General features: G+C 49.7%; 1 protein-coding gene across 4 annotated transcripts; it reads right to left on the bottom strand.

The window, feature by feature from the left end:
* Positions 1-2,178: 2,178 nt before the first annotated feature.
* Positions 2,179-19,606, bottom strand: RPAP1 (RNA polymerase II associated protein 1). 4 transcript variants are annotated; one of them, XM_019442497.2, is made up of 25 exons: positions 19,516-19,606; positions 18,436-18,692; positions 17,979-18,127; positions 17,606-17,695; positions 16,783-16,903; positions 15,790-16,011; positions 14,732-14,911; positions 13,581-13,696; positions 13,201-13,299; positions 12,254-12,355; positions 11,861-12,028; positions 11,431-11,616; positions 11,172-11,306; positions 10,894-11,064; positions 10,216-10,373; positions 9,593-9,751; positions 9,267-9,468; positions 8,726-8,835; positions 8,209-8,404; positions 7,842-7,994; positions 7,495-7,637; positions 6,146-6,902; positions 2,980-3,156; positions 2,782-2,841; positions 2,179-2,674 (listed from the first exon to the last, which is right to left on the bottom strand). In XM_019442497.2, the coding sequence occupies exons 2-25, from the start codon at positions 18,614-18,616 to the stop codon at positions 2,525-2,527; spliced, it is 4,185 nt and encodes a 1,394-aa protein (XP_019298042.1). In that variant the 5' UTR covers positions 18,617-18,692; positions 19,516-19,606; the 3' UTR covers positions 2,179-2,524. The 4 variants fall into 4 exon arrangements, with proteins under 4 accessions (XP_019298042.1, XP_019298043.1, XP_019298044.1 ...); XM_019442498.2 differs by having other exon boundaries at positions 19,460-19,559; XM_019442499.2 differs by lacking the exon at positions 19,516-19,606 and adding an exon at positions 19,251-19,453.
* Positions 19,607-21,513: the final 1,907 nt, after the last annotated feature.

Below are 21,513 nucleotides of genomic sequence, written 5' to 3'. Positions count from 1 at the left end.
ACTGGGTTGGCTGCTGGCTGTCTCAGAGAATGAGGTGAGTGCAAGGTAGGGGAGAAAGTGCCCCCCACCCTTTTGAGGCTGGAGCCTGAAAAAAATGGCAAGCCACACCCTAGATACTTGCCCAAGCTTCTAGGTCTTTCTAACTCCCACATCGGGAGCAGTGTGGTGACTGCTTCATTGGTGGTGGGGTGTGTGTGTGTGTAAAACACATAGGAAGTGCTCTTTAAACAGCCCCAAGTTAGGCAGCATTACTTGTCATTACTTGTGTCTTTTCAGTGCCTTTGTAACTGAAAGGCCAACTCTCCAGATACTCTCAGAAACATGCGCCTCTGGGTTCACTTCATACAATTGATTGCCTGTTGTTAACTCTGTACAATTTCTTACTGTGATGGGGTGAAAGCCTGAATCCTGATGTCAACGATCTAAGTGCCAGTACTAGCATTTCTAGTCAACAGGTGACGTTGTTCCGGTCACACTGTTCTGAGGCGGTTTCCCCACCACCTATAAAATCATATGAAGGGGGGATTGCTCTGTAAACCGCAAGAAACCCTGTAACTGTGAAGGTTACTTAGCCGTCAGGTGGTTTTGTGTCTTCTTTATTCTTTTTCCAAAATATTAATTTTTTAAAAAGTTTTCTTTATTTTTGAGAGAGAGAGAGAGAGAGAGAGAGAGAGAGCAGGGGAGGGGCAGAGAGAGAGAGAGAGAGAGAGAGAGAGAGAGAGAGAGAAAACCCCAAGCAGGCTCTGCACTGTCAGCACAGAGCCCAATGTGGGGCTCGAACTCCTGGACCATGAGATCATGACCTGAGCTGAAATCAAGAGTCTGACGCTTAACTGAGCTGCCCAGGTGCCCCCCAAAATACTAATTTTAAAGGCTGAGGCCTGTGTGTAATATAAAGCACTGGGGAAAAAAAGAAGTGACAGTAGTTAGCTAGTTGGTGAAGCCTCTGAATATATAGTGCTAGATAAAGACACTACAGTGATTTTGTAAACACTCTAGTACTCAGACCCTATTTAGCTCTGTTGGTATCCTACTATGAGGTCACAAAATTTCTCTGGTAAGGTTCCCGTAAGCCAGTGGTTCTCCAAGTGTGTGTTTGGGCTTGGATAACAGCGTCAGCACCACCTGGGAACTTGTTAGAGATGCAAATTCTTGGGTTTTACCCTAGGTCTACTCAATCAGGAACACTGGTGTAGTGCCTAGCAATCGATTTAACACACCTGAAGACACTGCATTGCTGTTTGCAGATGCAGTAGCTGCTTAATAAACCTACTGGAGAATTCTGTGTGCAGCAGCTCCATTTATGGGAAATGGGTTCTCTCTGCCTGCTGATAGGGCACACTGCACTCACTCTGATGACCTGTAAACACACTATAGGTAATTCCACACAGAAAATGACACTCTAAGAAAGCTTGAGTGTTAGAATTCAGATGAAAGAACCTAGAAACTCTATCAAGAGATGAACCAATGAATCAGAATTCATGGTTTGATCCACTCCTTCCCAGCCCTTACCTACTACCACTCAAGTCCACAATGGAAGGGGTGTTGTGTGACAACACTAATAGACCGAATATTTGTGCCCTCCATCCCTGCCTCATTCGTAGGTTGAACCCTAATACCCAATGTGAGGGTATTTGGAGGCAAGGCCTCTGGAAAGTGATTAGGTCATGAGGGTTCCACCCTCATTTCCCTTCCACCACGTGAAGGCTGTCTACGAACCAGGAAGTGGGCTTTTACTAGAGACCAACTGTGCCAGCATGTTGACCAACTTCCCAACCCCAAGAACAGAAATGAATTTCTATTGTGTATAAGGCACTCAGTCTTTGGTATTGTTACAGCAGCCCAAATAGATGAAGAGACAGCTAGTGCACAGTCTGATTTCGGGTTTCTTCATATCTCAGATAGCAGTTAACAGACCATAAGAAGACAAGACGCCGACCTCATTAAGGATACTTATACATCAAGTGGACTGCCCAGAGTCCTTCCAGAAGTACCCCTTCCCAAGAGCATTACTCTGGCCCAGCTCTACTGCAGAACTAGGACCCATGTTTTTGTTTTCCCAGACGTAGGCTCTGTCTTCAGCTCTCCCATCTCTCACAGGAGCCCAGCTTCTCCCCTAGGATAGCCCATCTCTCCATACCAATCCTGAACTAACATCTGAAATCAGTCCAAATCAGATTCCCAGGAGATACAAAAAATTTTTATTTCAGTACACATCTACAGGATTTATGTATCTGGTCTGGGGCAGGGGAAGGAGGAGATATGTACATAGTTTGTCTGGTCTCCGAGAGAGGGGCAAGTTACCCTTCACTTCCATACAGACCAGATCCTGAGTTTCAGACATCAGGATATAATGGGAGGGCTCACTCTGCTCCAAAAAAGCTCACACAGCCTGCTCCCAGGAAAGCAAGCCTTCTCCCTTGTCTCCCGCCCACCCTTAAGCCACAAAACCCTTCTGTCTGGCCAGGCCCGTGTTGGTGAACCCCAGGAGAATGTATCCATCTCTTCATCTGTAGCAGCCATACTAGGTCTCTGATACCCCATTTTGGAGCATCCCTGAGGTCAGTCTCTGGAGGTACTGCTGACGCAGAGAGGGCAGCTGGAGATACAGCTCAAAGCCTTCTGGGAGGGCAGGATTAGGGAGCTTATAGTGGAGAAGGTGCTGCCGGAGACCCTGCAAAAGGGGCAGAAACTTTATGAAGTAGGTAGTGAGATCCTATTGAGATTTCCGTGCCCCAAGACCTCTTCTCTTCCCACCCTCCAGGATGTGCCCCATCCTACCTCATTCGTCAGCATCCAAGTCTTCTGCAACATGCTCCTGCGGGCAGCCTTTACCTCGTCCTAGAGGCAGAACAGGGACAGGGGACACTGGGCCAAGGGCTGTACCCATCACTGGCCTTGTCTGGCCCTCATCTCCTCCCCAGATGACCCAAAGGCAGCTCAATCACAGTCTCCCTTCCTCCCTTCAGTATAACTTACTGAACTCTTTGGGTCCTGGGAGAAGATGAAGCTGTTGACATGAGCCACAGCCACAGCATAGAGTACAGGGCACCAGCGTGCACAGAGTGCACCAGTAACCAGGACACGGAAGTAGAGCTGAAGGAGGGCCAGGTTGTCTTCAGGAGGCTCTGTATAGTACTCCAAGGACACAGGCAACTGTGACAGGGGGAATGAGACATGCTGAGGGTGAGGGTGGAATGTCTATCACCGCACAACAGGGTGGATGGCTGGTGGTCACATGGACCAAATCATGAGGGCAGAGATCAGGTCCTGGACAGACGTCCATTCCTATCACAAGGATCAAGGTTAAAGACTAAAGAGCTGAGAAGCAGGGAAAACTGGGAAACTAAGAAGCAGTACTGAATTTCTACTGCCTACCACTACTTTAATCTACTTAAAACTTTCAAAATGTCACATTCACCTGCTTGATTACACTATGAAACCTTTCAAAAGTTCCTTTTCTTAGGACCAGTAACTCTCTAAAAAATCACTCTTAATTCCATGCAGAAAGGATTATGAGAGGGGCACCTGGCTGGCTCAGTCAGTGGAACATACCACTCTTGACCTTGGGATTGTGAGTTTGGATCCAACGATGGGTGTAGACTACTTAAAAAAATAAAAACATAAAAAAAAAAGTGATTAGGGCACCTGGGTGGCCCAGTCGGTTGAGCATCCGACTTTGGTTCAGTTTATGATCTAGCGGTTCTTGAATTCAAGCGCCATGTCAGGCTTTGTACTGATAGCTCAGAGCCTGGAGCCTGCTTTGGATTCTGTGTCTCCCTCTCTTTCTGCCCCTCCCCCTGCTTGCACTCTCTCTCAAAAATAAACAAACATATGGGAATGCAAGCTGGTGTAGCCACTCTGGAAAACAGTATGGAGGTTCCTCAAAAAACTAAAAATAGAACAACCCTAAGACCCAGTAATTGCACTACTAGCCATTTACCCACGGGATACAGGTGTGCTGTTTCAAAGGGACACATGCACCCCCATATTGATAGTAGCACTATCAATAACAGCCAAAGTATGGAAAGAGCCCAAATGTCCATCAATGGATGAGTGGATAAAGAAAATGTGGTATATATACATACAATGGAGTATTACTCAGCAATCAAAAAGAATGAAATCTTGCCATTTGCAACTATGTGGATGGAACTGGAGGGTATTATGCTAAGTGAAATCAGTCAGTCAGAGAAAGACAAAAATCATGACTTCATTCATGAGGACTTTAAAAGACAAAACAGGTGAACATAAGGGAAGGGAAACAAAAATAATATAAAAACAGGGAGGGGGATGATACAGAAGAGACTCATAAATATGGAGAACAAACTGAGGGTTACTGGAGGCGTTGTGGGAGGGGGGGATGGGCTAAATGAGTAAGGGGCACTAAGGAATCTACTCCTGAAATCATTGTCACACTATATGCTAATTTGGATGTAAATTTTAAAAAATAAAAAAATTAAATTAAAAAAAATTAACAAACATAAAAAAATGATTATGAAAGAAAGACATAAGGTTTACCTCCAGTGGTATTTGTCATAGTGTTACTTCAAATAGCAGAAAATTAGAAACAATTTTCATGCCCACCAAGGGGTTGATAAAATAAACAGATGCACCTACACAATGAATTATTACATAGTAAAAAATGTTGATTTCTTAGAATATTTAATGATTGGGAAATGCTTATTATGTAATATTAAATTAAATGAAGAAAATTAAATGAAGAAAATATTATGCAGGGATCCCAATTTTATAAAAATATATATGTACATAAAAAGACTAATCCTTAAAAATGTATTTTTGTTTTTTTATATAAAATACTTACATTTTATATACATGTTAAATGTATTTATTAAAATATTTAAAGTTTACCAGAATAGGGCACCTGGGTAGTTCAGTTGGTTAATTGCCCAAATCTTGATTTTGGCTCAGGTTATGATCTCTTGGTTCATGAGTTCGAGCCCCACAACGGGGTCTGTGCTGATGGTGTGGAGCCTGCTTGGGATTCCCTCTCTTTCCCTCTCTCTCTGACCTTTGCCTGCTCACTCTCTCACTCTCTCTCAAAATAAATAAACTTTAAAAAAAAGTTTAGGGGTGCCTGGATGGCCCAGTCAGTTAAGCATCCAACTTCAGCTCAGGTCATGATATCGCAGTCTGTGAATTCGAGCCCCGAATCAGGCTCTGTGCTGACAGCTCAGAGCCTGGAGCCTGCTTCATTTTCTGTGTCTCCCTCTCTCTCTGCCCCTCCCCCACCTGTGCTCTGTCTCTCTCTCAAGAATAAACATTAGAAAAAATTAAACAAAAAGTTTACCAGAATAAGATATGATGAAAATAAAAACTCAAACCTTAAAAAAATAGTAACTCTCTACAGCTTATAAGTTTAGCCTGATTTTTGAGGCCCTCTAAGATTTTATTAGCCTTGTTTCCAACAAGTTCCTAAACTAAAATCTGTTCTAGACTCCTCCCTCTTCCTACCCTGTTATACTCCTTCCTGCCTCTGAGCTTTTGCTGATGCTATTCCACTAGGTACATTCTTTTACTTTTTGAGAGAGACCTTGTGAGTTGGGAGAGACAGAGAGAGAGAGAGACAGAGAGAGAGAGAGAAAACCCCAAGCAGACTCCACACTCAACAGAGGGCTAGATCTCACAACTGTGAGATCATGACCTGAGCTGAGATCAAGAGGCACTTAACTGAATGAGTCACCCAGGTACCCCTCCACTAGGTACATTCTGTCCTTCATCCTCAACAATCCAAATTCTATCCAACCTTCAGTGCCCAGGTCAATCTGCACTCTTCCCCAAAGCCTTCTGCTTATGGGAAGCCCACTTTGATATTTCCCTTTTCTGAATCCTGACCTAACATCTAAAATCTGAATAACTTTGAACGTTAGTTTGTAGCACGTCTCTTATCCAGGTTGTAGCAACATGAACAACGAGCTGTAGCTTGTTAATAATATCCAATACGTACTATATGCCAGATACTCTGTGGAGTATCTCCTTTCGTGGAGTCTCTTAATCTCCTCAAAATCCCCAAGAAGTGAGATAAGGAACCTGAGGGCCACCAAAGCTCCCCACTGCTCAGGACCACCCCCAAGGCCCAGTACAGGAAGGCCAGTACAGTACAGGCTGTGCTGGGCTGAGAAAGTACCTGGGTCAGAGGCAGGCCCAGAGCTCGCAAGGCTCCCACATGCTCCCCAAAGAGGGCAAGGCGCAAAGTGACACTGAACCGACGCTGCAGGGGAAGGAGAACCAGAGCTCCAAAGAGATGGTCCCCAAAAGAGACAGCCTCAAAATGCTCCAGGAAGTTGGCATAGAGGTCAGGGAAAGATGTCAGGCCAGGAAGCGGACAATCCAGCTTGAGGTCTGGCAGGACTTTAGGCTGGCAGAGCCGGGCAAGGAGAGCTGCCACCAGACGTTGTATTGGGGATTCCCGGAACAGCTCACTGTCTACCAGGAACACACACATGAGCCGTGCCAGGCGGGCAGCAGGCGGTACAGCCCAGAGGGCCTGGGGGCGCCAGCTTTCCAAGATGAGCACCCACTGCAGAGCCCGCATAGCTGTGCCTACTGTGTCAGCAGGAGGAAGCCCCGAGGGCGTGTCTGAGGCCTGGTGGTAGAGGTGGATCAATGGCAGGAAAGGCCAGTCGGTGGGCAGCAGCGGCTCCTTAGGCACAGGGAGCAGCAGGGCTGGGATTTGCCGTAGCTCCCCTCGGTACAAGGCCTGAGATGCTAGTAGGCTGGCTCGGGCCAGTGAGCAGTGGGTCAGGTAGCAGCTGCGGATGCTGGGGAGGTCCTGGCAGGCCTGAACCAGCAGAGCCCCTCGCCCACACGCAGAGTCCCTGCCGCTCCCTAAGGACAGCCGATCAGAGAAGTCAGCTGCCTCTGGACCACCTGATGCTCTTTCCCTGCAATAGAACCCAAAAGCCAAAAATGAGGGTTTGAACCACGGCACTCTGAACACCATGCCACCTCTCCAGGGCTTCCCAGAGGTTCCTAGGTCCAATCCTGCTCCTCCCTGTTCCCCTAATCACTTTCTATGTTGTGTGTGTAGATTAAGAGAATGGATACTAAAGTCAGCTGCTTAGGGGCAGGTTTACGGAACTTCTCTGTGCCTCAGTTTCCTCATAGGAAAATGGGGATAATAACAATACCTATCTCATGGTACAAATGAAACACTTAAAATACAGACAGATACTTAAGGAGATGCCAGACACAAAGTTAGCACTCAGTAACTGTTAGCTATTACTCAAGTATAGCTAGTTTATGCACCTATTTTTAGCTATACAGTCACATTGAAATCACATTATAATCCTCTAACGTGGATATCTTCATCCTCACTTTACTGATGAGAAAATGGAAGCTCCAATAGATGAAGTACAATCCATGCAAGAAAGAGGATTAAACCCAGGTGTTCTAGCTCCAAACTCAGGGCTGCTCTGTCAATAGCCACAACAGCCTCTCAAAGGGCTGAGTTGATGTCACCAACCCTGGACTTACGGGAGGAACTCCAGACGGAATACACAGCTCAGCAGTAGCTCATGGGCGAGGTACTCACTTCCAGGCAGCACTCGGCTCAGCAGGGCCAACACCATACTATGATGGAGAGCGGCATTGACGGCCAGAACTGGCTGGACTGTTGCCTATGAACAGAAGACCAAGGGGTGGGAGGGTGGGTGGGATGTGAGAGGGCACAGAGCAAAGGGAAGTGAGAGTCCATGCAAAGAGGATATATACTGAAGGGTACAGATCCTGGGCACATCTAGATGGGATGAACTGCAGGGGTAGGGATTATGGGGGGGGGGGTGTTGTGGACAGAGGTGGAGAGGGGGCTGGGGCATACCCACCGCTCTCTGGGCCAGGGTGAGTGCCAGGTACTGTAGGTGGTACTCATGGCGCAAGGCCCACGCAGAGAAGGGAGTGAGTTGTGGGGCAGCCATAGGAGCCACACACTGGAGGAAGTAGTTCTGGAGTCCTGGGGCAGCCAATATGGTAGCCAGCTGGAGGAAAGCAAACTTGTTCAGATCTAAAGTGACTTTGATCTCTCTCCTAAAGTTCCCCAGGTGGCTGCCCCCTCCCCAGCCAAACTCAGAGAAATGGGTGCTGGCAAAAGAGACCTTTCTGCCTCAAGTGATACCCTCACCCTTTTGTTCTGACTCCTATCTTGCCCCTCCACCCCAGTCTCCAACCCCTAACCAGGTGCCTATGTCTCACCTGGCCACATAGCCCCTTGTGGATCCGGGCCAAGGTGTTGAAGAGAGACAGGAGGGCAGTGAGGAACGGGAAGGGTGAGGCTGAGCCAGCCAGACTGAGAGAGGGGCGTCCTCCTGTGCAACCCAGTGACACCAGGCTGGGGAGAGCTTCAGGGGCCGGAACACGGAACTGCGGGTTGCAGAGAGGGGAGCAGCATCTGGAGGCAGAATGAAGAAGCTGAGGGGGGCTCTGGCCTGATGTACACCAGGCTAGAAAAGAGCTGCTTGGTCTGCGACCAAGGCCCACAGGAACCTGGCTATATGTACCAGTACCCACATTCCTCAGAGCCCTCAAGTGCTGCTTGCTAGGGACTCAGGTTTCCTTCAGGCTGAGAAGGTCTACTTGGGATGGGCCAGGGAGCTAGATCTAGGAGTCCTACAGGGAGTCAAACGGCCTCCTCCCTACTGCCCCCACCTCCCAACCACACACACACACACACACACACACACACACACACACACACACACACACTACATACCTAAGAGAATCCCACAGGCTGCCCAGAGTGGGTGGGTGCAGTAAGGGTAGCAGCAGCCCCTCTGACAGGCGCTCCATATCCTGAAGCCAATCCCCTGGGCACAGGCTTGGCTAGAAGACCAAGGGGCTCAATGAGCTGACAGCAAAAGGAGATGCATTCTCCTAGACCCTGTGTACCCAGGCCAAGCCCATAACTTCCAAGAGCCCAAGAGTCAGTGTTTGTAGGCTTCTGCCTTCTGACCCTTCTGGAGAGAGAAAAGACCCTGAGGTTGCCCCGACACCCTCTGTCCTCAGAGCATGAAGTCTCCAGGGAGACAGAGCTGCTGCTTGGGGTTCTCTGGTCCCCACCAACACAGCTCCCTGACAGCTCCAATGGATATGGAAGCAGAAAGAGGAAGGTGGGAGGGAAAAGGCGGAGAATAGGAAAAAGTGGAATGGGGAGGTAGGAGTGGAGAGGTCGAGACAGAGGGAGACACAGGGTGGTATGTTAAGATGGGGGCAGGCGCCCAGGATATGGAGGAAGGTAGGCAGGCAACACTCACCTGCTGGCTCCAGGCCTGGTAGTATGCATCCAGGAAGAGTAGGCAGGCAGTGGGCACCGGGCCTAGAGCATGCCAATTCTCAGATCTGGGCAGCAACTTCAAGGTCTGTCTTAGAAAGGGCTCCACAAGGGGTTGGAGCCCGGACACCTGTGTCCAAGTGATCAAGGAAGGAGTGGCCGACAGACTGGCCTCAGCAGAGTCACTAGAGGAGTGCCAAAGGGGTCACAGTCAAGGTCTGGCTGCCTTGACTCCTCCATAAGGTCTACCCACCCTCTCACTCTGGAGGAGTGCTCCCACCTGTCCTGAAGCTCAGAGCTATAACATACCTGCTGGACTCAGGGACAGTGCTACTGGCTGCCAGGGTCAGCTGGGTGAGCAGAGTGAGCAAGGAGGCTATCCGCTGCACAGACAGGGGCTGAGGGGGCTGGGTGCTGAGCTCCTCTGGCACAGCCTGCAGGGCCCGCATCAGCACTGGGTATAGCTCCCTGGGGGAGAATGATTACTGCCTTTCAGTGTCCAAAGACACTGGACATGGAGACACATGACACAAAGCAAGGCACTGCCCCAAGGACCTGCAGTTTGGTTAAGGAGGCTTGGGAGAAAGAGGCCCCAGGGCTGGGCACTCTTGGAAGGCTTCAGAGGGAAGGAAGGCTGGAGGCTGAAGGGAATGAGGGTAGACCTTCCAGGCTTCCTTCCAACAAGGGATTTAAATCTGATTTCACAAAGCTACTAAGGCTGTTGTGCACAGAATGTGGTTAACTCGGCTTTTTTCTACTGTCCTCTGGCTAGTCCTGGCCCCCAAGCCTTCTTCATTCCTCCCAGAATCCCCTCTTCCTCATCCTCAGCCTCCCTCTGAGCTTGAAACCTTGAGCAAGGCTGAGTCATCAGATTAGGCCAGAGTACAGAACCGGAGAGGTCTGTAAGAGAGCCTACTCTTGTCTCTCCTCACCTGTAAAGGTCACTACCCTGGCCATAGGAGGCAGCCACAGCCCACAAACGGAAGGCCTCAGTGCTCAGCATCTCAGCTTCCTCTGGGGGCAAGGCCATTTCCTGGGGAGCCTCTGCTATAAAGCGGCACAGGCGGCTCCGGAGATCGAAGCTACTCAGCTGAGGGTGAGAGGGCAGAGAGTCTGAACATCACAATCAGCAGGGAGCCCAAGTAGCCTCAGGTTCTCTTACTATGGAGACTGGCTCAACTCAACCCTGTTCCAGGCCACTCTCATGCTACAGGGTCTTAACTCTGGACCAGGATGAAACTATCTCATCCATCCCTCCCTCCCGCTCCACCTTCCTTCCCTCTCTGCCTCTCCCCCCCTTCATTTTAGCAAGAACCTGCTCGGCCCCTTTTCTAGGGCTACTTGGCTATGGGTGACGGCCGCCCATCTGTAAGTGGCTCTTCTGGTCTGGGCCCATCAGTTAACGAAAGCACAAGTAGGCCTATAGGATACACTATAATCTAGATGACTAGGTTTCTGGCTGGTGGTTCCTACTGCATTTCTAAGCAACTGGATCAGAGATCAGAAAAGGAAGATGGCATGAGACAGTTACCCAGGGTCCAGAGGCCATGCTTAGCCCCCAACCCAGCCCTGTCTTAAGCCCCTCATCCCTCGACCTTTGTCCTGCTCACCAGCCGGGCAGCAATATTCCTACCAGCCGAGGCCAGGACACGAAGTAGTTTCATGGCAGTGGCACAGGGCACTTTGTGTAGACTGAGGACAGGCCCCACCCCCATGGGGGACCAGCTGGTGGGCAGGAACTCTCGAACCACGGTCTCTATTAGTCGAGGGCACTCCAGGACCTGTGGGGGTCAGGAAGAAAAGGGAAGTAGGGAAGTAGGGAGGCTGAGGGTCAGCAATGGGGTCAGCTAGGCTCTTTGTGCATTCCTTGTCTCCTTCTCGTTCTTACCCTTGTGGCTGACTCCAGGGAATGCCGGGCCAGACGGATGAGCACAGCCAGGATATCAAGGACCACAGAAGGGGCTGGGCAGGTCACCTCTAGCACGTAGCGCAGCCGTGGCAGCAGGTTGGTAGCCAGAAGCCCCTGGTGATCAGAGAGATAAACCCAGTGCCAAAAGCAACTGAGCCCCAGGCCTTGATGACCCCTCTTGCCTAAGATGTGCTCGCTTCGAGGTCATGCGACAGGTGCAGCTGCCCCAGCATTTTACCTTGATGATGTCATGTCGGGCCAAGTCAGATGGAGGCCGGTTTCCTTCCTCAGGGCTCTTTCTTTTTGCTTTTTCTGCTGGGGCCTCTTCATCTTCATCCTCATCGTCCTCCCTATCCTCCTGGCTGGGCATCAGAGGAAACGTCAAAGCTCCATGGTACCAGGAGAAGGAGCTATCGAGGAGCTCCTGACATGAGAGAGAAGGGTGTGGGAAGAAGAGGAAGGAGTCAGGCCCAGAAAAAGCAGCAGCAGCAGCCACCCACCCAGAACAGAAAGGCAAGGCTGCTGGGCTTTGGGGCCCATAGAAGAAGGCAGTGGTGCTGCCATCCCATTCTCTGCTCTGCCTGGCAAAGCCTTGGCAGTGAGGGCATGTCCAGCAACAGGAGTAGGAATGCTGATGCCTCAAAGCCCTACTCCTATCTGTGCTGTACCTCATCTCCAGGAGCCACCAGCAGAGCCTGAAGAGCCCGGACGGCAGCTGCAATGACTGCGTCCACTCTGTCATCCAGGGAGAAGCGCAGCAAGAAGAGGAAACCAGCATCCAAGAGGAGGCGCAAGACACTGCCCACTAGCCGGTCCCCAAACTCGCCAGCCTGGGCCTTGGGGATAGGATAAAACTTTGCTGAAGATGTAGAAGTTAGAGTCTTTGTCCTAAACCCTTCACTTGCCCACCTATGACCCTGGGTTTATCCCATTCCCAGTCTGCCCCAGAGACAGCTGGTGTATGGGCTAAGGGGCCAGAATGAAAAGGGCAGGAGGTGGGGAAGTCTATGGTTGGGGGAGGAGGCGTGGGGACAGGCAGGACCGGCCAGCAGTCCACTCACCCTGCTGATGACCTGGGCCAACACATGCAGCGCTAGTGCTCTCTGCTGGGACACCTGGCTGCGCGTGAGGTGGAACAGCTCCTGCAGGGAGTACCCCGCTCTCTGGGGCAGGGACAAGAAATCAGCAGCCAGGACACAGGGCAGCACCCCAACCAATACACAGAAATGCCTCCATTCTAGGCACTGACTTAGTTGTCCAGGGGAAGGCTAAGATAAGTAAGTGATATCTCTTGCCTCTGCTCTCCATGGATCCTCAAACTGGTAAAGAAGATGGGACTTGCACACGAGTAACCATGCCATAAGGCAGATAGGGAAGAATTCAGTAATCAGTGTTTAATTTACAAGAGAAGAGGAGAGAGAGAGAGAGAGAGAAGGGGGACCTGGAAAAGTGATGAGGTCTCAGTGGGTAGGTAGAGCTTTGATGGCCTGAAGAATAAGCCCTGGAGGTCCTTGAGCACACGGCGTACATGGCAAGTGGGCTCCAGAATGGCGCAGGAGTGAGGAAGGCAGAGCTACAGGGGCAGCGGGGATAGAGGGTCGGAGGACTGTCTTGCCAGGCTAAAGAGCCAAGACTATTCTGTGAGCAGAAGAGAGCCAGGAAACTTTCCGAGGCACGGCACAGCCTGAGCGGGGCCAGAGGGAATCAGTATGGCAGTCCCATGAGGGACGGATGGCATGGCTGAGAGAGTGGAAGACATGGTGACTGAGCAGGTAAGAGGGAGCAAGGCTCTCCTTTAGAAAGCCTCAGACGAAGCGACATAGAACTGGCAAGTTCAGGGAACTGAACGGAATGTGAAGGAATGAGGAGAAACATTTTGAGCCCAATAACCTATGGACACCAAGGCTGAGAACTGGAATAGAGTACACAGAAGGTCCGAGGCAACTGACCAGAGGTCCTTTTCCACTTGCCAAGAGCTGCCCAGTCCTCCCTGGGCCCCATGCCTCACCTCTGCCTCTTCTCCATGGTGGTGCAGGCCCAGATGGGTGGGCAGGTCCACATCAGGGGCCAGAAGCTCTCCCTGAAGACTAAATCGGGCCTGCATCCTCTAACGGGAAGAGAAAGAAGACTATAGGCTGGGGATGCAGCAACTTACCCATACCCACTCCTCACCCATCTCCCGGGCCTCCGGTCCTGACTCTATGCCTGAGTGGAAATGGAACTTCTTTGGCCCCAGGGGCCAGGCAGGGTGGTGGGAGAGGAGGAGGAGTGCAAAGGAGAAATGCTTCTCCAGCTCCAGGGAAGAAAATGGCCTGAGTCCTGGGTGCAAGGGCCCCAGCCCCATTTCCGGCCCACTCCACCCCCTGTAGGTCAGCTGGCCCTCCTCACCTCCTGCGTTTGCTGCCGCCGGAGTGGGGGCAAGTCCTGGGTCCACTGGAGCTTCTCCAGCTCCACAGTGTCCATGTGCAGCCATTCTTTGTGGGGCGTCACAGGTGGTGCCAGAGCTAGGAAGATGGAAGCAGAGTAGTAAACCCTAAGGGGCTCAGCTCGGTGGTCCACTGGGGTCCTGGCCATCACCCAGCGGTTGCCACATGCACCTCTGCCCAAGGGTCTGGCAGCCTCTGCCTTCAGCTATAGTTAAGTAGCATGGCCCAGCAGCTAGAACCCCTGGGAACTGGACAAATGTCTCAGATATGGGAGAACACACCTAGTCCAGGGCTCTAGCCCCTTGCTCATCCCAAGGATTTGCTGGGAGGGGCAAGAGAAAGTGGAGGAGGTAAGGAAGAGGAAAGAGAGGGAGCAGAGGAAGAAGGGAGGACCACATATATCAGGGACAACATAGCTCTCAACTGTCTAGTACCGACCTTCTCAAGAAGCAGGAGAGTGGGCAATGAGGGACAGCTATCCTGCTTCTGCAGGGCAAGATACAGAAACATACACCCAGGACACCCCCCTGCTTCTCCCCCCCCCCCCCCCACCCGACCTGTTCAGCTGGCCTGGACCTCACGGAGGGGCAGGAGGCTCCTGGCTTCCATAATTCAATTTCTTCATTTGTTAATCACTAATAAAATAATCCAGGTCCTGGGAAATGAGTGCTCCCACTGGCCTCTCTGCTTTGGGTCTGGCATGTTCGTAAGGCCTGTGTCAGACTCTTCTCCCATCATCACCCTGGCCCTGCCATCTTGCTCATAACACTGACAGCAGAGGCAGAAAACTGTAGGGTGGCTAGAGCCAGGGCTGGGGCAACTCTTGCAAAGGCAGGCTGGAGATGATCTGCAGGGGGAGGGGCCATTCAGCCATCATGCTCTGCTGCTGCTTACCAGGGAAGAGCGAGGAGTGGCAACAAAGCAAGAAAACAGGAAGCATATGCAGGAAGAATATATGCATCAGCAAATGAAGACTGATTTCCAGATGATAATGGAAGATTAATGTTAGATGTCAAGGACAGAGAAGATTCTCTTCTTTTCCCATCTGCCAAGCCTAGACGGGATACTTCCCTCTACTTTTATTCCCCAAAAGATGTACCCCTTTTTCCAAACCTGGGGCTTCTGGCTCCAGCTCGTCTTCCTGCCTGGGCTCACTTGGAGAAGTTGGCACAGTGGGTTCCTCTCCAGTGACCTCAACAGAGGGTCCTCCTGGTCTCTGCTCCTCTGTGGCCTTCTCTCCTGCTTGCTCATGGACATGGCTGTGGGACCTCAAGAAGGCAACCAAGTTGGGATCTAGGGAAGAGGATGGAAGGGACAGTGGGTGTTGGTGGATCCTCCCCAGCCTTGTACAGACCTGACACCTGCTGAATGTTGCCTGCCTATGAGTGCCAAGGCCAGGACAAGCCATTTCCTCCTCCTGGCCTGAACCCGCTGGGCTCTCTTGGGGCTTCAATGACCCACACCTGTCCCTAGGACCTGCCCACCCACCCTTCTCTCCATCTTTCACAGTCCCCTGGCCCAGGTTTCCACCTATCCCAGTGCTTGGCTCCAGATCAGAGGCCCAAAGTAAGTGGCTGTGGAATAAATGAATGAATGTTGACTAGAGCCAAAGAGAAGGCATTTAGGGGAACAGTTCCTCTCTCTTTTAGCTAATTTATTTACACACAAATATTTACTGAAACCTAATCTATGTATGCTCTATTAAGGTGCTAGATACACACTTTGGAACAAGACTGACTTGGTGCTACTGTTTTGGTGAATAGAAACTAGGAGGGAGGTATGGCAGAGTTGAGTGTCATATAATAGAACATGTCATAGCCGTACTAGATAGAGCATAACTACATTACATTAGAGTACGTTACACTAGAGTAGTACAGGATACACAGTGTAGTGGTTAAGAGCAGGGACTGTCAGACCTCACAGACCTAGGTTTACATCTCATCCATGTTCTTTACCAGCCATATGACCTGGGGGAGAATTTCTTCAAGTTATGACACTCAGTTTCTTTTCATAAGTAAATGAAATTAGTACTTACAGGAACCATTCGAGGACAGAATGAAATAATGCATTCAAGTACTCAGCAAAAAGCCTGGCATACACAGTAAGCCTTCATTAATAAGTGGCAGTCCCTTCCTAGCCTGGCCTCGGCTGCAAAGACTGATATGCCATACCGAGCTGAGCTAGCAGCCGCTGCTGTTCCTGCAGGATCTCTTCAGGAGCCATGGCTTGTAGTTTTGCTATGTTCTCTTCATGGATGGTCTGGGCTTCCTGCTCAGCATCCTGGCTCCTGAGCCCCTTCCCTGTGACTAGATTGGGTCCCTGGAAGCTGTGGCTGCCCCATGGAAGCTGGTAGCCCTGCTCCCTAGGTGTGAGTGCCTCACAGGATGCAGCACCTGGAAGAAGTGTATGATTAGTTTCACTGCCTCACCCAAGCCTAATCCCGTTAGTCCTGGAGACAGAGGGAGGCCCCAGAGATTTCCCAGGCAAAGAGTGGAGGCCCCTCCCCACAGCCCACACCCCCACAACACAAACATAGGCTGGGCCGGGTGGTGACCTCTCTACTCATTTTTCCCCTTTTAGAGGGATGTTTCCCTAAGAAATATCCTACTTTCTGACTCTTCTCTTAGATGTCCAGTCATCTGCCTCCAGAAGCCTGCCTCCGGCTCTTCTGTTAATAATTTGCATCATTAAAGGAATCTTGGCCTTTATCTTTATTTTATAGTCCCTGCCAGATATCTCTGACTCCTTCCTTCTTCCTAGAGCCGAATAATGGCCTGCACTCTCCCTGCACCTAAGACTCAGATGTGGACCCAAGCCATCCATACTCAATAGTGTATGTAGGGATAAGGGACAGCTTCCTCTTCAGATGGCTCAAATGCCACTTAAATGTGCCTTCCTAGGTCGCCTGGGTGGCTCAGTTGGTTAAGTGTCTGACTCTTGATTTCAGCTCAGATCATGATCTCACGGTCCTGAGATCGAGCCCCATGTTGGGCTCTGCACTGGGTGGAGACTACTTAAGATTCTCTCTCTCTCCCTCTCCCTCCCCCCGCAAAATAAATAAATATGCCTTCATATTTGAGGGGGAGAAGACACATACCCAAAGGTGACTCTATGATTGTATATTAGAAAAAGGGCGAGCCCAAGCCTCCTCAACCTCAGCTTACCCTCTAGTGGATCCAGGGTAGACACAACTTCTCTAACTGGTGGGACCCTAGCTTCAGACACTCTCTTTGCTGCAATTTCTTGGGCAAAGATGCTTCTCTTACCAGATGTTGCTGACTTCCCCTATGGGCAAAAAGAAAACCCAGGTGACTGATGCTCCTTACCCCGTCCTCTTCTCAAACTCTTTACACTAAGGCCACTGGAACAAAGGGATAAAAGGGTCTTGCTTCATCTCCAAGGGTCACAACCCTATTTCTCAGAAAAAGCAGTGCTCTATAGGACAGGTCTTGAAGTCTGACAAATCTGGGTTGGATTTCTGGCTCCTGTATCTATTAGATGTGTGGTGTTGGACAAGTTATTTATCTTTTCAGGGTCTCAGTTTCCTCACCTGGAAATGGGGATAATGATACCTACCTTACACGGCTGTTATGAGGACTAAGTAACGCGTGTAAAGTGCTTAGCATGGCGCTGCTTTAACAAGAGGGTTGCTTATCATTATTCAGATTCTCTGCCTGAGGAAGATGCACTATGGGGCATCTGGGTAGCTCAGTTGGTTAAGTGCCGTACTCTTGCTTTCAGCTCAGGTCATGATCTCACTCACATTTTGTGAGTCTCAGCCCCACAAGCCCCTATCAGGCTCTGTGTTGATAGCACGGAGTCTGCTTAAGATTCTCCCTCTCCCTTTCTCTCTGCTCCTCCTTGGCTCACATTCTCTGTCTCTATCTCAAAAAAATAAATAAACATTAAAAAAAAAAAAGAAAAAGGAAGAGGCACTATAAGGCTCATCTGAATGTCCCCTAAGCACCATCTAAGCACCGTGCCTACCTGTCTCTCCTGTGAGCGATGGAACACAGGAGGGAAAGCAACGCCACTGGGCACAGGCAGATTCACAGCCACTGAACTTGTATCTCGTTCCTGCAGCAACAAAGCACAAAGTAGTGAAGATACCAAGCTTTCCCCAGACTGGACACTATCCCCCTAGCCCCAATTCTGTATGACTAGAGTCTCTCTCTAGGGAGAAATGGACCCACTTTGCTTCTTAGGGGACAGTGTTTCTAAAGCAGACCCCAAACTGACTGCAGGGGGAATAAAGTCCCACCTTTCTGAATCACCCTCTACTCCTAAGGCTCACCACCCCTACCCAAATATCCTTGCTGTCCTAGGAAAACTTGTCCTACTAAACAAGGGTGAGACGCACAACGATCTTAGTCAAGACAGCAGTGATGTGTTGATCGTGCCTATTCAGCCTCTCTTCAGGATCCTCATGTTCAGGCGGGGGACGGCCAGGGCTGGGTCTGGCTCTCTTCGGGGGAGCAGGAACCAAAGCTGGGGGCAAATCTGGGAGATCTGGGAAAGAAAAAAAACCTCAGATGTGAGGATACCCACACCTTTCCAGGAAGAGACTGAGGGCAGGAGGAAGCCAAAGAAAGAAGGGCAGTTGCCGTGGGGCCCTGGCTCAAGCTGTGTCACCTTGGGCAAAGTATGTAAGCTCTGTGAACCTTAGTTTCTGCATGTGTAAAATGGGGCTGCAGCAACAGAGATTATGCAGTGTCTGAAATGATGACGGGGAAAAATCCAACCACATCAGGAAGAGGGAGAGGACATTCAGGTCATATCCTCTCTCGTTCCTCAGCCTGACACCCACAATCACTCACTGTCCAGCGTCACCACATCCCGATGATCTTGTAGCAGAGGATGGTCCAGGTTAGTGTCGCCACCTCTCCTACTTCCTTTCTTCACCAGTTGTACTGCTGGAGCCGCACCAGCTGCAAGAAACTGACTCTGGAAACGCAGCAGGTCCACCTCTGACTCCCCTGGCTTTGGTCTGGACAGCATCTTGACACTCCAGCTGCCTCTCTAGAGCAACTCTTTCCAGCACTGCTTTGGTGTGGTGATTCTCTCTCATTCACACCTACAAGCAATAAAGTTGATAGCCCTCTGCAAGCGAATCCTGATTCTCTTTATTGTGTATCAGAGACAACTCTTTTCTTGGGTTCACATCAACTCATTTCTTCTCACTCATACCTTATTGCCATTCCCTCCCTATACAGCCCTCCCTGATGTCACCAGCCTAACAACAAAGTTTATTGCCGAATTAAAGTTGTTTACAATCTGTGGATGATAAAAATTTTCAGGAACAGCTGTAGGGAACCTAAGAAAAATGCCATCAGGAGACAGGCAGATAAATGTCATATCAAGGAGTAATGATTCTGTATCAAAATGGAGAGAACATGCCTGGCCTAAAGGTGTTCAAATTATTAAGCAACTACAACAACAACAACAACAACAACAACAATAACAACAACAAAACCTTGGGCTATAAAAAACAACATATAAAAATCATCTGTATTTTTATACACCAGCAAAAAGAACAATCAGGAAATGAAATTAAGAAAACAATGTCACTGACAATCGCATCAAAAAGAACAAAAACTCTTAGGAATAAATTTCACTAAAGGAGTACTTGTACACTGTCGGGCCTCACAACTGCCCCTAGGGCTCTGCGGTCGCGGACACTCCCGGACCACTCGAGTCAGCAAAGAAATCACCGGATCCCAGCCTATGCAGCCCGCTGATGGTGGGCCGCGGCCGGGATCTCCACACCGAAGAGGCCGCGGCCACTCCAGTGCACAGCAGATACATTCAGGGAGGCTCCAACAAGGAAGCTGGATACCCTACCCCAGAGTCCTCCCCCGGGGAACCCTGAAATCCGTCCCTCCAGCGCAGTCCCTTACTTCCTCTAGGATCGCCTGGGCGCCGCCATCTTGCCCCGCAAGTGCCACGCTTCCGCCGCCACCAGGTTTGAACATCCGCCCCGCAGCCCAGCCCCGCCTTTCCAGGGCCTGGCTCCACCCTTTCTGGGATTGCATTCTGGGCGCCCAAGACCCCCCGTACCCCCCTTTTTTTTGTTTAAGTTTATTTAAGTAATCTCTCCACCCAACTTGGAGCCTGGGCTCACAACCCGGAGGTCAAGAGTCGCATGCTTTTCCGGCTGAGCCAAGCCAAGACGCCCCTGCGCTCGGGACCCTTGAGGGGGAAGATGCACGGCTTGCCCTGCCCTCCACTACCCCACCAGGTAAACTCTATGCCAACACTGAGAACACTCATTCTTCGGATGTGCAGCAGACACAGGCCCTTCTACACACACGACACCCGTGACAGAAGGCAAAGTGTACTTCAGACGATCCTTCTGCACTCACCAGCCTGGATAATCACATCCTAAACCCAGCGCCCAAGTTTCTGGGCAGCACCCAGCAACCTACAAACACCAAGGTGACCTCCCCAGTGCATTTATTGGTGACCAAGAAGGTAAGCATGTAAAAGGAAAGGCAAGGCTTAAGGAAAGAAACACTGTAGGAGTGATGGTGGTGAGGAGAGAAGAAAACAGTCTCCTGATCCCCTTCCTGAGCATCCTGCCTCTGTTCACTGCAGTGTCTCTTCTTGGAAATCCTCTCTTTCTTCTCTCCCACACCCTACCCCCAAAGTCTTTCTCTCCCTTTAAGGCCAAGCTGAAGTGAACTCTAAAACCCCTGCCAACCAGGTCTATTCACTGAACTTTCCTTGAAATCTTACACCTGCACCACTTGTGTGGCTTATTGGGAATGCACTGCCAATTATCAACTATTACTGGCCACCTTTTCACAAGCATGTATGCTATTCTCTTGAATAGACTGAGTTCCTTGGGGGCACCAGGCCCTCTTTGTTGCATCCATAGTGCTCAGCACCCAGCATATGGCCATGAAAATAGGACCTTAGTAAACCACTGCTTGATTGAAGGCTATGTTAGGGAAGCCAGTGTTAGTCCATTCATCCTTAAACTTTAGCAGGCATCAAAGTCACTTTGAGGGCTTGTTAAAACAGATTACTGGGCCTCACCCTCAAGAGTTTCTGAATCAATAGGTCTTGGATAGGACCCAAACAAATTTGCATTTTTAGCAAATTTCTAAGTATTCTATAGAATCATTCTTTAGTTCTCTTGGTCTCAACTGTAGCAGTAAATTTCAGCTACTAGTATTTAGCCATCTTTGGGGTCCAAAATAGTCCTGGGCCTGGTCAGAAGTTATGGGGAGTGAGGGAGGAGAACTGGAACCAGAAATGCTGGAAGAATGATAGTAGAAAATCATTGTTTGCAACCACTAATGAAATAATCGCTCCAGGCAACTATCATTAATGACTGATAAAACTATTGGGGGGGGGGTGCCTGGGTGGTTCAGTTGGCTGAGCGTCTGATTCTTGATTCCAGCTCAGGTCATGATCCCAGGGTCATGGGATTAAGCCCCACATCGAACTCTGTACTGACAGTGCAAAGCCTGCATGGGATTCTCTCTCCCTCTCTCTCTGCCCTTCTCCCCTGGTTGCACTCTCTGTCTCTCAAAATAAATACATAAGTTAAAAAAAAAACTGTTAAGTGAAAGGTTGATTAGGATTTTATGTATGATGGATCAGGTTGCCAATTTATGAACAACAAACCTTAACATCACTAAAAGTGAGACCACTGGACATAATGTGTCCCGGATGTGATACAATTAGAAGTAAAAACATTTCCCAAGAAAGTTTCATGCCAAAAAATTGGAACCAAATCTAGTGAAGCATCTAGATCTAACTACTAATCTACAGGAAATATGGGTGTTAGAGGAACATGTTAAATGATAACATGAGGATACAATTAACAAAACCCAAATTGTGGAAAATTCTACAAATGACCCAGTTTCTTCTATAATAGATTCTTCTCT

This window comes from Panthera pardus, unplaced genomic scaffold (genome assembly GCF_024362965.1).
Source record: "Panthera pardus isolate Hobbes unplaced genomic scaffold, ASM2436296v1 HiC_scaffold_24, whole genome shotgun sequence".
Lineage (NCBI taxonomy): Eukaryota > Metazoa > Chordata > Mammalia > Carnivora > Felidae > Panthera > Panthera pardus.
The sequence above is the reverse complement of the archived record's forward strand: the minus strand, read 5'-3'. Positions and strand labels throughout refer to the sequence as shown.

Coding starts and splice junctions, on each gene's coding strand:
- RPAP1 (XM_019442497.2), bottom strand. CDS start 18,616: ATGCTGTCCAGACCAAAGCCAGGGGAGTCAGAGGTGGACCTGCTGCGT. Junction 16,012..16,782: donor TACCCTGGATCCACTAGAGG/GTAAGCTGAGGT, acceptor CACTTCTTCCAG/GTGCTGCATCCTGTGAGGCA. Junction 7,638..7,841: donor TCACCCTGGCCCAGAGAGCG/GTGGGTATGCCC, acceptor TTCTGTTCATAG/GCAACAGTCCAGCCAGTTCT.